We start from the raw sequence: 17,398 nt of genomic DNA, 5'->3' as shown, positions 1-17,398 counted from the left end.
CCAGTTTGGCTTAGTGGGTAGAGTGCCGGCCTGTGAACTGAAAAGTCCCAGGTTTGATTCTGGTCAAGGGCACATGCCCAGGTTGTGGGCTCAATCCCCAGTGGGGGACTTGCAGGAGGCAGCCAATCCATGATTCTCTCTCATCATTGATGTTTGTATCTCTGTCTCTTTTCCTCTCCCTTCCTCTCTGAAATCAATAAAAATATATATATTTTAAAAAGCATTCTTTCAGGGCACCCATGGCTTCTCAATCTCAACACTGCCACTTCTACTCAGACCAAAAGGTACCCGAGAAAGCAGATGACTCCTATCTATATTAATAAAAGCCTAGATGGCCCTCGCGCCCTCATGTCATCAAAAGATGGCCATCCCCACATTGTCACAAGATGGCTACCACAAGATGGCTGGTAGGGGAGGGCAGTTGGGGGCAATCAGGCTGGCAGAAGAGGACAGTTTGGGGCAATCAGGCCTGCAGGAGAGGGCAGCTGGGGGCCAATCAGACTGGCAGGGGAGTAGTTAGGGGCAATCAGGCAGGAAGGCAGGTGAGTGGTTAAGAGCCAGCAATCGTGGATTGTGAGAGGGATGTCCCTCAAGGATCCCAGATTGGAGAGGGTGCAGGCACGGCTGAGGGACACCCCACCCCCTAGTGCATGAATTGTGTGCACTGGGCCTCTAGTTAAGAAATAATCAAAAATCAATCCAATGAGGCTGCAATAGGTAATGAAAATTTAGTTCTACATGAAAACCACAGACTCTTACCCTCACAAGGAGCCCTGGCAGTTGTGGTTCAATGATTAGAGCATCAGCCTATGCACAGAAGGGTCACAGGTTCGATTCCCAGTTAAGGGAACATACCTGGGTTGCAGGTTCAAGGAGTCACGTAAAGGAGGCAACCAGTTGATGTGTCTCTCTCACATAGATGCTTCTCTCTCTCCCCCATCCCCTTCCCACTCTCTCTAAAATCAGTGAAAAAAATATCCTTGGATGAGGATTAACAAAAAAGAATAACAATAATAATAAAAACAGTTTCTATCCAAAGGAAAGAAAATAATAAGCAGCACAAACCTTGTGCTGCATATGCATTCATTAAAGCACACGTTTGTCTGGCTAATTATATCATTAAGTAATGTTTGGAACTGCATCAGGAATACAGTCCACTAATTATGAACATGGCTGGGAATATTTCCTTACTATTCTATTATCTGTGATTTTATTCAAATGATTGACTTCAAAACAGTTCTCCCTGGGGTGATGGAAGAGGGTTGTGCTGTGCCAGTTTCAAGGATCACATTTATATTGTAACTTTATTTCATATCTCGAAGATGAAAATGTTTGCCCACATGGCTAGCTTTACTACTCTACCCGAGAAAATATTCCAGAAGGAAATCTGGCATCTAATCAATGACTCACTGTATCACCAACATCACCCACAGTGCCTGCTGCTTATCATACAGTCAGCTCAATAAGGTAGCTGGTGACAGAGCACACGTAGTAATAAAAGGATTTATCTAATACTGTTTTAGAGACCAATAAAGACTAAGCTGAGAAAGAAGAGGAAAAAGATACCAATAAGGTCTATAAATTGAGGCAGGCATTTTGCCAACTGCTGGAGAAATAAATGATAGACCTATTTCACATACTGATCTTGACTGGAAAACACACACAACCATCCCTGACAAATAAACTGCTAGATGAAAAGCTTTGGCAAAGGAACAGAAACAAGGATGAAAACTGAAGAAAATCCCATTAAAGTCAGTTGCCTTCTTTGCTCAGCAATAATAGAAGGAAGTCTCTAACCTTCTAAAATCAGCAGCTTTATGTAACACCTGGAAATTAGTATAATGTGGTAGGTTGTAAGAGTCTAGGTCGACTCCACGAGGATCTATATTGATCCCCTGGATCCGATAATTGAGCACTTTTACCTATACTTACTTCACTTATTTCATTTGTAAAAATTTTCTCTTCTCCTCTTAATGGTAAGCTCTTTGTGGGCTGTGTCTATATCCAATATTTTTCAATATCCCTGTATTCATGTGAGTAATTAATATTGTGAACATGAATCTCAGTGATATTTATATGTAAAAAATATGCTAAAGAATGGGTCAAAGTGTAACTTTATGACACAATGTCATGCATTTTTTGGCATGTTTCAAATTTGGCCAGTATAATTTGACCCTCATTCCGGGATCACTTGGGCACTAAATTACATATATCATCCATGTTGGAGGCTGAAATCTAATGTCTCAATCTGTGGCAACTTGAACTTAGCAAATGTTATCATAACCATCAAAGGAAAATGGGAGGGTTTCAGTGTGCCACAAAAGCAGATTCCCAAGAGTAGCTTATTAACTGCTGAGACTAAGCTAATGAGCTCATTAGCACCAAAAGAGTCCATTTGCCTTAGGCAATGAAAGAAAAAATATTTTTTGATGTACTCTATATTCTAAAGTCTTCCACAAACTTAGCCTCGACTAACAATACATTTCCTTCACATAGAGAAAGCTCATTTGGAGAAAAACAAAAGAAAAATTTCCATAACATTTATTGTCAACAAATAGTATCTAGTATGGAAATAGAATCTAAACCTTTCAGAAACTGTAACAATAGAGTTTAATACATATGAATCTTCTTTTTTCTTTTTAAATCATTAAAATTCTTCATTTTAACATTCCAGTTGTAAATAGACTATATGAGTCAAAAACCAATCTATTAGGTAGTGAAAGCTGAAGAATTGTTGACCTTCCCACTTTATGATAGGAAGTTTCAGAAAGATCTTGAAATTTATTTTATTTTTGTTAATCCTCACCCAAGAATATTTTTTTCATTGATTTGTAGACAGAGTGGAAAGGAGGGGGATAAAGAAAGAGAAAGAGAAACACTGATGAGAGAGACACATCAACTGGTTGCCTCCGCACATGCCCCAATCCGTGCCCCAACTGGGGCCAGGGATCAAGCCTTCAACTGAGGTTCATGCTCTTGACAGGAATTGAATTGCCACAGAATAAACTGGGGCAGCCATGCAAGAATCAGTACCACAATGTCTGCCTTTGTCTGCACCACCTTTTGAGGGGGGTTCAGAATGCATCCATAAACAAGGAAACAGTGACTTTAAAGAACACACTGGATCAAAAAGATTTAATTGACATTTATCAAACATTTCACCCCAAAACAGCAGAATATACATTCTTTTCAAGTGCGCATGGATCATTCACAAAGATAGACCACATGTTAGGACACAAAACAAGTCTCTACAAGTTAAGAAGATTTAAATAATATCAAGCATCTGCTCAGATCACATTGAAATGAAATTAGAAATCAACTACAGTAAAAACACCCCAAAACATTAAAACACCTGAAGGCTTAATAGCATGTTATTGCACAATGAATAAGTTACTAATGAGATCAAGAAAGAAATCAAAAACTTTCTGGAAACAAATGAAAATGAACACACAACAACCCAAAATCTCTGGAACACAGCAAAAGCAGTCTTGAGAGTGAAGTACCTTAAAAAAACAAGAGAAATCAACAATAAATTATTTAACCCTACAACTTAGAGAACTAGAAAGAGAACAACAAGAAAAGCCCAAAGTAAGTAGAAGGAAGGAAATAATAAAGATTAGAGCAGAAATAAATAACAGAGACTAAAAACAAAACAAACAAAAAACAAACAAAAAAAGCAATGAGCTGAAGCCAGTTTGGCTCAGTGGTAGAGCGTCGGTCTGCGGACTGAAAGGTCCCAGGTTCGATTCCGGTCAAGAGTATGTACTTTGGTTGTGGGCACATCCCCGGTAGGGGGTGTGCAAGAGGCAGCTGGTCGATGTTTCTCTCTCATCGATGTTTCTATCTCTCTATCTCTCTCCCTTTCTCTCTGTTAAAAATCTATAAAATACCGTTATATTTAATTAAAAAAAATTTAAAAAGCAATGAAACAAAAAGCTGGTTCTTCAAAAGGATAAATAAAATTGAATTGTTAACCAGACTCATCAAGAAACAGAGAGGACCCAAATAAATAAAATCAGAAACGAAAGTGGAGAAGTAACCACTGACATCACAGAAAAACAGGATGTATCCACAAGCCTCAGGTATGCCAGGCACTGTGCCAGGTGCAGGACAGAACCTGCTGAAGAAGATTACATGGTCGCTGTGCTCCCAGATCTACAGGGTAGACTGATATAAACCACAAAAATAATTATAATATACTTACACGTTGTGTGCTAAGAAAGAAAATAATATCAGAGATGGCATCTAAAGCTAAAAACTGAAAGATGAGAATAATGCTAAGAGCAGGGAGACCTTGTCAACAGATGAATGAATAAACAAAAGGTAGTCTACACATACCATAAAATCATAGTCAGCCTTTAAAAGGACTGAAGTTCTGACACATGCTACAACATGGATGCACCTTGAAAACATTATGTGATGTCAAATAAGCCCAAAGGATAGATATTGTATAAGTCCACATACATCAGGTACCTAGAATACAAATTCACAGAGCCAGAAGGTATGACAGAAGTTACCAGGGGCCAGAGGGAGACAGGAGTCATAAGTTATTATTTAATGGGCACAAAGTTTCTGTTTAGGATAATGAAAACATTCTGAAAATGGTTGCACGACATGATGAACGTATTTAATGCTACTGAATTGCACACTTACAAATGGTTCAAGTTTTATATTACACGTATTTTACTATAAATAAGAAACGTAAGGAGGCTGGTATGTCAAGTAGAGGAAAAGCACGTGCAAAGGCCCTGAAGTCAGTCAGAGTCTGGCGTGTTGGCTGGGAAAGGGTGATGGGAGATGTAACCCGCAGAAAAGACAAGCGGTCAAACCCCTGTTGACTTTTGGGTCCATGAATAAGAGCTTGGATTCTATTCTAAATAAAGTGGCCATTCCCATGTTTTTAGAAGAGTTTTAAGTGAGGAGAGAGAATAATTCAATTTATGTTTTAAGAGATGCATTCCTGGGCAATGGGCTGGAGTGGGCAAGCCTCAAAGTGGATTCTTAAGAGAACTGTTCAGTAAGAATTCCCAGCTTGAAAGGAAGATGTGGCCCATAAGATAGGGGGCACATCTGGATGACAGGTGTCCCCAGAACCCTCCCACGGTGTGCCCATACTATTATACAAACCACCCTTCCTCCATGGACTCTCACACAGGAAGCAAACACCTCACAGGGAAGAGCACCAAGACCCCCACCTCCATGGAGCCACCCATGTCCCCATTGGAACTCTCTTCGTCTTTGCTTGTCCTCCTCACATAAATTTAGGTGTGCCCCTGGATAGCACAATGGCTTAGCTGTCTTCTCTCCTCCCAACTCCAGACTTTCTTAGTCACAGGATCTATCGTATGTAACAGGAGAACCAGACTCCATTTTGTTGTTAATGGTAACATGGACCAAGTGATTCTCTCACCTAGCTCCTGGCTTGGTTGGTATTTAAGCTGCCACTCATAACTTGCATCTTTTTCTGAAAATTAAAAAAGTAGTAACTATAACAAAATGTAGGAAATGCAAGGTAGAAATACTATCCTTTCAGCCACATATTTCCATCAAGTTCTACCTACGTGAAAGATGAGACCACAGCTCAGCCGGTGTGGCTCAGTGGTTGAGTGTCAACCTATGAACCAGGAGATCATGGTTCGATGCCCAGTTAGGGCACATGCCAGGGTTGCAGGCTTAATCCCCAGTAGGGGGCACTCAGGAGGCAGCCAATTGATGATTCTATCATTGATGTTTCCATCTCTCTCTCCCTCTCCCTTCCTCTTTGAAATCAATAAAAATATACCATTTGTAATTCTTTAAACAATAAAATATAATAAATTTTATAAATAAATAAATATATATATTAAAAAAAATTTTTTTCAAAGAAGAAGAGACCAAGGGACCTGTCATCCTCACTTCCAGCTCTGAGGCCCGGTGGGATGGGGGACCCTTGTCACAGGCTCCCGTGCCAAGGCAGCACAGCCACCGAGGACACAGAAACTGGAAGAACGTGAACAACAGGTCCACCAACTGTACCTTCTCTGTCGGGAAAGCCTGTTCTGGGCCACAAACGCTGCCATCTGTAATCACAGCTGCTCCCTTCACAAGTACCTGCTCCTCCACAGCATCCAAGTTCACAGTCTGCTTGTGTTCCTAGTGGAATTCCCAATTCCTGCGGCTTCATATGAGCTAAAAATACAGTGCTGGCTGGCACAGGGCCCAGATCCCAGAGGCCCCACGCAGACTGGAGGGTAAGTAAGAGAGGGTGTGCTTAGAGAGGGGCAGACACCGCTCTGAGAAGCCTCAGCCATGTGGTGGCATGGGGGAGGCGGAGGAGGGTGTCAGCAGGCAGAGAGCAGTTATTAGGGGCGGGAAAGAAGGGAAGATCTTCTAAATAACAGTTCTCAGAGGAATATAACAAGCACGCTCTATCTAACCTTCTGTATTCTCAGTCCAATAATCCAGATGGAAATCCAACTTTTAAAGTATAATACAAATTGTTTTAGTTGGGGTTTCCTGTATAAATCTTTAGGGAGTGCTTTGATGTGCGTTATGTCACATTTTAATCTAAGTTCTGCATTTTAATTGATTTATTGAAAGATGTTAGAGCTAAAATATACTTTTAGAATTTCTTATGCCCCAGGATGATAATTAACTATTAAAATGTGTGTAGAGCCTGAAATTACAAATCAGAGTAGCAAAAGGATTAACTCAGCCAAGCACATCACTGAGTTACTTAGCTATACAATAAATTCAATAAAAACTAAGCTTTGTTATATGTTAAAAATTCCTTCAATACAGAAAGTACATAAGATATAAAAAATCATCCAGGACCTACCCACCCACAGTGCAAATTACCACTGTTAACATTTTTCTAAATCCTCATCCATTGATATTTTTTTTTGAGAGAGAGAGAATGGAGAGGAGGGAAGAGAAATGGAGAGAGAGAAATTGATATGAGAGAGGCACATCAATTGGTCACCTCCCATTTACACCCACCCCAGGCCAGGGATCGAGGTATGTGCCCTTGACTGGTAATCAAACCCACAACCTTTCAGTCTGCTCCACTGAGCAAAACTGGCCAGGGCACCACTGTTAATACTTTGATGTATAGACTTCTAAACTTTTTCATAAGCATATATGAACTATTTCAAAATTCAGATTATATTATTCATATAATTTGCAACTTAGCAATATACTATGAATACTTAACCTATGTCAATAAATATTTTTTCCAACATAATTTTTATTGGCTATAAAATATTCCATTTTATGTATAAGCCTTGATTTATTTAACCAATTTCCTATTGATAGATATTTGGGAGTGTATATCCTATATAATAAAAGGCTAATATGCAAATTGTCCCCTCAATCAGGAGTTTGACCAGCAGGCAGGCCAGCTAACCGCCCATGTCCCTTCCCCCTGGCTAGGCTGGCTGGACCTCACCCATGCACGAATTCATGCACCCAGACTCTAAAAAAAAAAAAAAAAATTCATACACACACACACACACACACACACACATACACATACATACACACAGACATACACACACACACACACACACACATATCCATATATACAGACACTGAGTGGCCAGATTATTATACGTTCAGAGATCATAATAATATGGCCACTCAGTGTACATAGTCCTAGCCAGTCTGGCTCAGTGGATAGAGCATTGGCACACGGACTGAAAGATCTCGGGTTCAACTCTGGTCAAGGGCACATATCTAGGTTTCAGGCTCAATCCCCCACCCTGGTCAGGAGCATGGAAGGGTGTGTAGGAGGCAGCCAATCCATGTGTCTCTTTCTCTGTCTCTCCCCCTCCCTTCTACTCCCTCTAAAAAATCAATGGGAAAAAATATCCTTGGGTGAAGATTAACAGCAACAATAAAGATATACATAACATCAAAATCCAAGAGCATCAGTGAAACCACTCATGAAAGCCAGGAATAAGACAAGAATATTCAAAGTCAACACAGACATTTAAATTTTTGTTCTGAAAACACTAGCCAAGTGATCAAGAGAAAAACATAACTTTTTTAAAAGTTGAAAAATAGAAGATGGGATTATCATTATTTGCAGATGATAGAGGATACTATTCCTGGAATTAACTAAAAACCTATTGGGGCGGGGGGAGGAATTATTGGGTTTATTCCATTCATCCACCAGCCCAAGGAGAAATTGAAGAGAGAACTATGAAAATCTCAATATGGTATAAGCCGTGAACCCGAACCTTTGGAAAACTCACCTTGGCAGTTTAATTTGGGGTACTCCCATGTGCCCAAGGCTGTGCAGCTTGAAACTATATCTTCTGGGCCACTGAAAAACCCCTCTTTGCAAGCATAACGAATCTGGCTGCCAGGCCCAGAGGTATAATTGCCTATAATATAGGCATCTGGGACCTCAGGAGGAGTGCCACAGTCTATTTCTGCAAATAAATGAATGTCAAATGCATTATTCTGTGAATTTCCAAAATTCATAATCTCTACCACTACCCCATTCCCCCTCCCTACACACACAGATCCCAGCCACATGCTAAATAGGCTGGTTCATTTCCACATGACTTTTGCGCATATTTCCAATGATGATCTCTCTTCAGTCTTCTGACCTGCCATAGGCAATGGCATCTATACTTGCACAAAGCTGAACAAATTCGGCAATCAACCTTCACTAACACAAACTAACTAAAAAGAATCCTAATCCAGTGAAGTGAAAATTTTAGATTGCAAAACACCTTCAGATATATATGCCTTTATCATTTTCAGGGTCACTTTTGAGATGCTCGTCCTTACCAGATCAGCCTAACATTTTACAAGCTAACCTAATGGTTACCATCAAAATATCTATTAACTGCTAAAAATTCCCAAAGTTTAGTAATTTAGCTTTTTAACATAGCCCCTTCTATCTTCATTAGGTGATTTGGTTATCTCATAGGTTGTAATAATCTCTACCTACCTCCCCAACAGAGACCCACAGACAGAGGTGAGGGCTGCAGAAAATCACCACCAACGGGAACTCCCTTTCCGAGCGTTCTTCCGCAGAAACCCACCTGTGCATGACGTGGCATCTCTGGTCGGGTGGAAAGGCTCGGGGCCACTCTCTGGCAAGTATCCATCCATACAGTAGCATTCAAAGCTCCCATGAGTGTTCACACACCGTCCTCCCTGCCCACACAGGCCGGACACCTCACACTCATCTATGTCTTGAGACCCATCCCAAATAGGAGAGGGAGAGAAAAACAGAAAGAAGAAAAAGTGAGGGAGGGGGAATGACATTGTGACCACCATTTTTCACATTCTCAGTCTACACTTACAAATGGGTGCATTTGTGTGCAAAAGTATCATGAATTTTATTTTTACTTTTTTAAGGGGTCTTCTCAGGTATCCTTCACTCAGAGGTGCTCAGAAGTACTTGTGACCTTGTTCTGGGGATTTAGAAAAACCAACAGCCATCCATCCCCAACTGTCTGAGACCAAGTCAAATGAATTTAAAAAAAAAAAGAGTATGTTAATAAATGTCAGCCCTGGCTAGGTGGCTCAGGTGGTCGGAGCATCCTCCTGTATGTCAGAAGGTGGTGTGTTGGATTCCCAGTCAGGACTAGTAGGGGAAGCAACCAATCAATGTTTCTCACTTAGGTGTTTCTCTCTCTCTCTTCCTTCCCCTCTCTCAAATCAATAAAAACATATCTTCATATAAAAAGATGAGAATTTAAAAATTCAGTTACTGGTACTATAAAATAAGAATGGCCTCAACCTCATACTAAAAATATCTAAAGAACTACAAATATGAAATAATTTAGACAAGAGTGAAAAAATGTTTTCAAAAATGAACATAGGATAGTAAGCCAGTAAAGAGACACTTCAGAAGGATCTCACTAAATTTACCAAGATAGCAGGGCCTTAAAACAGGCTTCGAGAAAGGAAAGCCGGGCTTCTTGGCAGACTCCCCCTGACTAAGGATTATGGGAAGTAGCAAGTACAGGGGTAAGTAATCCAGAGTCTGAAAAAGATTCCTCTCTGCCAGTCAGCAGCCCCCAGCCCCACCCTGATCTGGCTGAGAGAACAAAACTGCAGACTTAAGAATTACCTCAGCAACACATACACCAATTTTACTTGGAGAAACAAAGCACCTTAAAGGAGGTGGCACATTTCCCAAAATCTATGCAAGAACCATAAGGGGGGCAGCGGACAGGGCGCAGCATGACTAGAGGAAGTCTGGGATTTCAGAGACCAGCCATTTTGGGAGGACTGACACTAGTATGGGGCAGCCAATATTCTATTTTGACAGAAATACGTATTTTCCCCCCAAAAAAACTATGAGCAACATAATTTCCTAAAAGAAGGAAGAAAATAATCTCAAAATTCTTTTACATTTGTTTGGGATTTTACTGAAATTCACTATATCCTTTTTTCTTTGTTCGTTCTTGGGTCTTACACCAATGAATACTTCATCACCCATTGGTCATTGTTTGGGAACCAGTCATTCACTCAATTGCTGAAGGAGCCCATACAAGCTACCAATGTTTTTATTATTCTTCTTGAATTTACTGGGGTGACACTGGTTAATAAAATTATGTAGATTTCAGGGGAAAAACTACCAATTCTGAGCCACCTACACATTTTGTGCTTCAAACTTTAGGGAACTCTTTGTGGGAGACTGTCTTCAAAGATGGCTGGCAACAATTTTTCTTCTCCCTTTCTCGCATGCCACTCCTCCCATCACGAGTGTGTGGCTCCCTTGGGCTGGCCGTGGGACTTGCTGTGGCCAATAGGACAGGGCAGAAGTCACATTGTGCCTGCTCTGGACTAACTCTGAAGACACCTGGCAGCTTCTTTCTCTCTCTTAGAATCTAGTGGCCATGCTGTTAGGAAATCCAGGCTATTCTACTTGGGAGAAAGCCCACTCAGAGAGGCCGTAGGATGAGACTCCAGCTGAAGAGAGGGCCACATAGAGGAGAACTGACCATCAGCACGAGGGCCCCAGACATGGGAGAGGCCTTTTCTTACCTGCCAGCTCAGGCCAGCCACCAGCTGAACGTGTCTACACACGTGATGAAACTACCTAGCCATGGAATTGTGAGAAATAATAAAATTGCTGTTTTAAGCCACTAGATTTGGGAGTCAGGAGACTAGAAATAATATAGTACTGGTAGTAGATAACTAAGAGATGCAGAAGTGCAAACAAGATTAGAAGAAACTGTGTCAATAAAAAAAAAAAAAATAGGACAGGGCAGAAGTTACATTGTGCCTGCTCTGGACCTAACTCTAAAGACTTAGAAAATTAAAAACAAAATATGAACGCCAAAAATAAAAACTCAATCAGTGGAGGCACTGAATAATAGCTCAGTCAATGCTGAAAAATAAATGTGCAAATTCCAATTTGAGGAATTCTCCAAAAACATATAGAAAAATAAATAGACAGAGTATAGAACAAAAAAAAACACATGAAGATAAATCCAAAATAGTTAATATCCATTTAATTTTTTTTAAATTATACTTTTTATACTGTTCTGTATTCCTTTTTACCATCTCCCCACACCACCCCCATTCCACTTGGCAACCATCAGTATTCATTTAAGAGGAATTGCAGAAGAGAATGGAGTAAATGTATAAGAATTAATATTTTTAAAAATCCTCAGTTTATGTATTCAAATCCAAATAGCTTTTACAACAAACAAGTCTGAATGTTAAAAAAAAAAAAAAGAAAGTAATTCTGAATTTCATAGAATAAGGAAAGAAAGTATTACTCTCTGAGGGAAAGGAACAGTAATATATGAGGGAAAGAGAACCCATCTGACCTAGGACTTCCTGTCTGAAACACTAAATGCTAGATAGCAAAGGAGAAATGTTGACAGAGTTCTAAGAAAAATGGAGCAGAACATCATGCTATATTTAAACAAAGGAATGACCTTTCAGACCATGAGTGATACCAGGTATCATAGCATTGACATTTCTTTTCTGGAAAAGATTTTGAGAAAATATTGCAGCCAGCGAAAAACATCAGAATAAACAAAGTCAAGAAAGAGAAAGACATAATAAAACACAACAAGAAGTGCTGAGAAATGAAACAAGTAACACTTAGGGTTCAACAACTGTTGATAATAAAACCATGATACTTTTGGCAATTGTTAAGAAAGGATTCTTAAAATAAAAATACCATCAAATAGCTCTGGCCTCAGATGGTTGAGTATCATCCGTGCACCAAAAGGTCGCCCGTTTGATGCCCAGTTAGGGCATATGCCATGTTTTGGTTTGGTCCCCAGGAGGCAATCGATCAATGTGTCTCTCTCACATCAATGTTTCTTTCTCTTTCCCTCTCCCTTCTTTTCTCTCTCTAAAATCAATAAGAACATATTTTTTTTAAAAATAAATAAGTTCATTCTCTAAGACAAATTTTAGAGATGATTTCAACACGGCAGAATACAACATGTTTCTAGATTTGATCCATCGTTTTAACTTATCAAGATTTTTTTTTATCCCATTGAGGAATTTGTAAAGTGTGTACGTTTGGCTTTGTCACAGAAATCATTTTCCAGCCTGCCCACCTGTTCCAGACTCCTCAAAAGATAGTGGGAATCGATGGTTGTCTTTTTTTTCTTTTTTCTTTTTTTAAGTAGAGTTCTAAAAATAAATAGTACAAATAACTACAGGGCAAAAATGTGGCTAAGCAGCAGTGGCATGGAAAAGTCTTGGAGTTCCTAGGTTCTGATCAGTGCTGAATATAAGTCACTACAGTCATTAATCAGTTTGCTTTGTGTACAGTCAACAACCTCATAACAATAATCATTATGCCCAGATGATGTGGTGCAGTGGTTGAGCATTGACCCATGAACCAGGAGGTCATGGTTTGATTCCCAGTCAGGGCACATGCCCGGGTTGTGAGCATGATCCCTAGAAGGGAGCATACAGGAGTCAGTTGATCGATGGTTCTCTCTCATCACTAATGTTTCTCTCTCTCCCTCTCCCTCTCCCTCTCCCTCTCCCTCTCCCTCTCCCTCTCCCTCTCCCTCTCCCTCTCCCTCTCCCTCTCTCCTCTCCCTCTCCCTCTCCCTCTCCCTCTCCCTCCTCTCTCCCTCTCCCTCTCCCTCTCCCTCTCCCTCTCCCTCTCCCTCTCCCTCTCCCTCTCCCTCTCCCCCTCTCTCTCCCTCTCCCTCTCCTTCTCCCTCTCCCTCTCCGAAGTCAATAAGGACATGTTAAAAAATAATTGTTATGATTGTTAATAACTATTCCTGCATGTCATCTTACACATACCAGGCATTGTTCTAAACTCTCATTACTTATTACTGATTATTTCCATCTTATTTCCTCTTCAAAATAACCTAGTGAGGCCGATGCTATTGTTACCCCATTTTACATATATATATATATATATATATATATATATATATATATATATATATATATATACAGTATACACACATATATATATATGTATATATATGTATATATATGTATGTATGTATTTCAGAGAAGAAGGGAGAGGGAGAGAGAGAAAGAAACATCAGTTTCAGAGAAGAAGGGAGAGGGAGAGAGAGAATCATTGATTGGCTGCCACCTACACAAGCCCCACTTAGGATCGAGCCCTCAACTCAGGCATGTCCCATGACCAGAATCGAATCCAGGATCCTTCAGTCACAGGCCAAGTATCCACTGAGCCAAACCAGCTAGGGCCAGAGACCATATTCTTAACCACTATGTAACACTGTCTCTCCCATTATAATCTATTGATAATTGTATATAACCATCCAATCAATAATTCCTCATCCAGAGACATTGTCAAAGATATCATCCACTGCTTTAATGAAGCCTAGATATATCCACTATGTATCACTGAGATGAATATGCATGATTTTAACTTCTAATCCCTTGTTACCTTTTATGCTCACAAACGATCCCTTTTCTCACCCATTCTAGAATCTTGGTTGGATGAACCTGTTAAGCTTATCAGAACAACTTCTCCACACACTGATAAATTCCATGGGGTCTCCAAGGCTGTACATGTTCCTTAGAAAAAGAGTTCTAAGCAACCTTATTAACATACTTAACTAATCAATGGGGGGAAATTTCCTCGGTCCTATTCTATATATTGGAATATTTAACCTTATCCGCAGCAGAACAATTTCTTGCTAGAAAGTAACAAAACTGAACAGGACACTCTGACCTGGTCCCAGGGCCCTGGGGTTCTATACTTAGCCCTTTCAACTATTAGCATGGGTTTGAAAGTCAGAAAGACCCAGGTTTGAGAACTCCTCATGCTACTTACGAGATGTACTAATGTCTGTGCCTTAACCTTCCTAAACCACGTCTGCAAAATGAAGCTAATTATAGTGGGTTTTCTGTGGGGACTAAATAAAATGTGTGGAAAGCACTTAGCACAGTACCTAGCAGCCCGTAAGTCCTCAAGACTTGTTAGTTAATACACGACTGGGCCTTGCCTCTCTATTGACTCAGATCTGCCTGGGGCACACGCCACTCCTTCATACCTGAGCCTGAGCCACGCCTGAGCCCTGTGAGAGGATCTGGGGAGTGGTCACATGGCTTGTTCCACTGGACTTGACTGCTCCAAGACGGAGCAGAAAACCCACCCAAAGGGCCCTTAGCTGGAACAAGAGGGCCAAAGAGGCAAACGTTTAAGAAGAAGCGAGCCTGTGACTGCCCCTCCAACACAAGCCCTTGTCCTGAGAAGCCTTTGAAATATGATGACTTAGCATGGACCCAACGAGAAAAATGCATTCCAGAACCTTCAGGTTCATGGAAATGCTCTCAAAGCCAACTTTTCTCCATATCGACATCTAAGAACCAGACCCTCCTAACTCCACGAAGTAAGACGAGACAAAAATTATTCCCTCACAACTTGGAAAGTGAATGCATTTATTTTCTTTCCTGCCACCTTCCCTGCTCAAATGCCAGATTAAGCTTGGAAGCCTGTATCTTAATGTGGGGAGCCACGTTAGAGGAAAACATACACTCATTTAAAATCAGGACTTTTAAATGCACACCATTTATTAATATTGTCCGGTGTTGGCAAGGATATGAAGAATTGGAACACCTTCATGAAGTGAGTAGCAGTCAGAGAGAATATTGCTGTGAACTTTCTGGAAGGCAGTCTGGCACTACGTATTGAAATGTAAAATGTGTACCCTTGGCACAGAAACCATCTTTCAGAATGTATAATAGGGAGATAATTATTTGTAAGGATGTAAGTACAAGATTGAACATTAGAGCATTTCTCACAATAGAAAAAAAACAAAACAACCCCAGTAGGGATGGGGAATATCCGTTAAGTAGCATAGAACAGCCATATAATAAATCCTGTACAATTAATTTAAAAGGTATTATATATCTATCCCTACTATTTCTTAAGAGATTTAGAATTTACATACGATAAATACACTGGCCTTAAGTGTTCAGGTCGTGAACTCTAGATCAAAATATAGTTACACCAAAGCTGCATCTCAAAACGTCAGAGGACTTGACTAAGTTAGCACCATTGCCCTCTTTGGGAGCGAGGGGGGCATCCCTGAGTTCTCGCTTGCAGGCTAACATTCCCCTCACTTTCTTGCTCATTACTCAAACCTTAGGATATGGATACCCCAGGTTCTTTCCCAAGGCCCCATGGGCTGGAGAATGCCAGCCCCAGGCCTTATTTCCACAGCAGTCTCCTCTCTCTCTCTCTACTTAGCCTCGTCCCACCCAAGTGAAAGCACTCTCACCCTGGAAGTGCCCCAGAGCTTCTTCCTCTGGGTGTGGCACATGGCAAAGGTTCCATGAACCCCTGGAGTCATTCAGGGGCAGCCCTGGGGGTCAGAACATCTGCAGTTTCTCCACAACTAGAACCCTGCACTAGAACCCGTGCACCCATTCGCCATCCGTCCTTGGTGACAGCCAAAGGGGCTACCTGCAGCCAGCCCCTGAATTTGACCTGAGCTCTGCCAAGCATGAGAAACATCTGGTCACAGGATTCTCCTAATGCGAGAGCTCTGACTCACATCCTGTGGTTCCAGGCAAACGCTTGCTAACTGCTGATACCCCAAAACTTGCTAAGCCTCTGCCCCAGCTAATATCCACAGCCTGTGGCAACTGTGATTCTGACTTTCAGTAGCATCAAGAGAAGTAACCCATCAGCTGACGCCAAGCGATAAGTGGAGACCTCAGGAGGAAATGTCATATGAATGAAGGATTGTCAGTGGACTTCTTTGAGGGGAGATGATGGTATAAAATTTAACAGCGGTGATTGTTGCACAGCTTTGTGAATATACTAAAAGCCACTGAACTGTATACTTCAAAAGGGTGAACTTTGTGGTATGTGTATTATATCTCAATTTTTTTTAAAGAAGAAAGGTCACTAAATAATTAGTAGAAGTAGAATAAATATTGATAGAAGCAGGGCTGAGATCCGGTTTATTATTCCAGGAGGATTGGTTCTTATTAGGCTGACAATTATTTAACCCTTGCATGAATGTTTTTCCCCCCTACTTTTTAAAAGTAGACTATATCCTTGAGAACTATAGTGATATAGTTATAAAAGGTTTTCCTGGTGTCCGGCTGGTGTGGCTCAATGGTTGAGCATCAGCCATGCACCGGAAGGTCACCGGTTCAATTTCCAATTTCAGTCAGGCAGGGTTGCGGGCTCCATTAATGTATCTCACTCATGTTCCTCTCTCTCTCTCCTCCGCCTTCTCCTCCTCCTCCTCTCTCCCTCACCCTTCCTTTCTTTTTCTCTCTAAAATAAATAAAACATATTTTAAAACTTTTTTTTTCCTGGCAAATTCCACAACCTTGAAAACATAATTTCAGATATCATGTCCTCCAGTAAGGTTTCCATTCCCTTCCGCACTTCCCACAGTGCCCCTGTGGATTATGGCTTTCAGTAAGCACCCTTTGCTTACCTATATCATTGATACTTTATCCTGAAATGAGCTGCCTGTATCTCCTCTCGCTAGCATAGCCTTAGCACACAGAAGAGCATGAGATATGTGTATCGAATGACCTGAATGCCAGATCTTCATCATCTTGTAAGGTTGTTTTAAATTGGTACTTTATTATTTTTTTTAATTGCTGCCTCTTTTCCCCCCCTCCTCTACTGATTTCAGAGAGAAAGGGAGAGGGAGAGAGAGATAAAAACATCAATGATGAGAGAGAACCACTGATCGGCTGCCTTCCACACTGGGGATGGAGCCCACTACCCAGGCATGTGCCCTTCACCAGAATTGAACCCAGGACCTTTCAATCTGCAGGCCAATGCGCTATCCACTGAGCCAAATCAGCTAAGGTAATTGGTACCTGTTTTTTTAAACCCACCTAGTTTAATCCTGCAACACTGGGCTTCTGCAATCATGTGGCAGGGAATTTGCTACCTAAAACAACAGGATATTATCAGATGCCTTTTCTGAAGGAATGTGCTCATCTGTGA

General features: G+C 40.9%; 1 protein-coding gene across 6 annotated transcripts in view; it reads right to left on the bottom strand.

Annotated features, from left to right (window-relative positions):
- The window catches only part of SUSD1 (sushi domain containing 1), a 77,273-nt gene that overhangs the window by 43,536 nt on the left and 16,339 nt on the right, over window positions 1-17,398 (bottom strand). For 5 of the 6 annotated variants that reach the window (XM_045579913.1, XM_045579914.1, XM_045579911.1 and 2 more), the window contains exons 4-5: window positions 9,036-9,188; window positions 8,235-8,414 (exon numbers count right to left, since the gene is read on the bottom strand). In XM_045579913.1, coding sequence (XP_045435869.1) covers window positions 8,235-8,414; window positions 9,036-9,188 — 333 coding nt within the window. The remainder of the gene's footprint in view (window positions 1-8,234; window positions 8,415-9,035; window positions 9,189-17,398) is intronic. The other variant, XM_045579916.1, reaches the window with a different exon arrangement.

The sequence above is a fragment of the Pipistrellus kuhlii genome, unplaced genomic scaffold (genome assembly GCF_014108245.1).
Source record: "Pipistrellus kuhlii isolate mPipKuh1 unplaced genomic scaffold, mPipKuh1.p scaffold_m20_p_12, whole genome shotgun sequence".
Taxonomy (NCBI): domain Eukaryota; kingdom Metazoa; phylum Chordata; class Mammalia; order Chiroptera; family Vespertilionidae; genus Pipistrellus; species Pipistrellus kuhlii.
The sequence above is the reverse complement of the archived record's forward strand: the minus strand, read 5'-3'. Positions and strand labels throughout refer to the sequence as shown.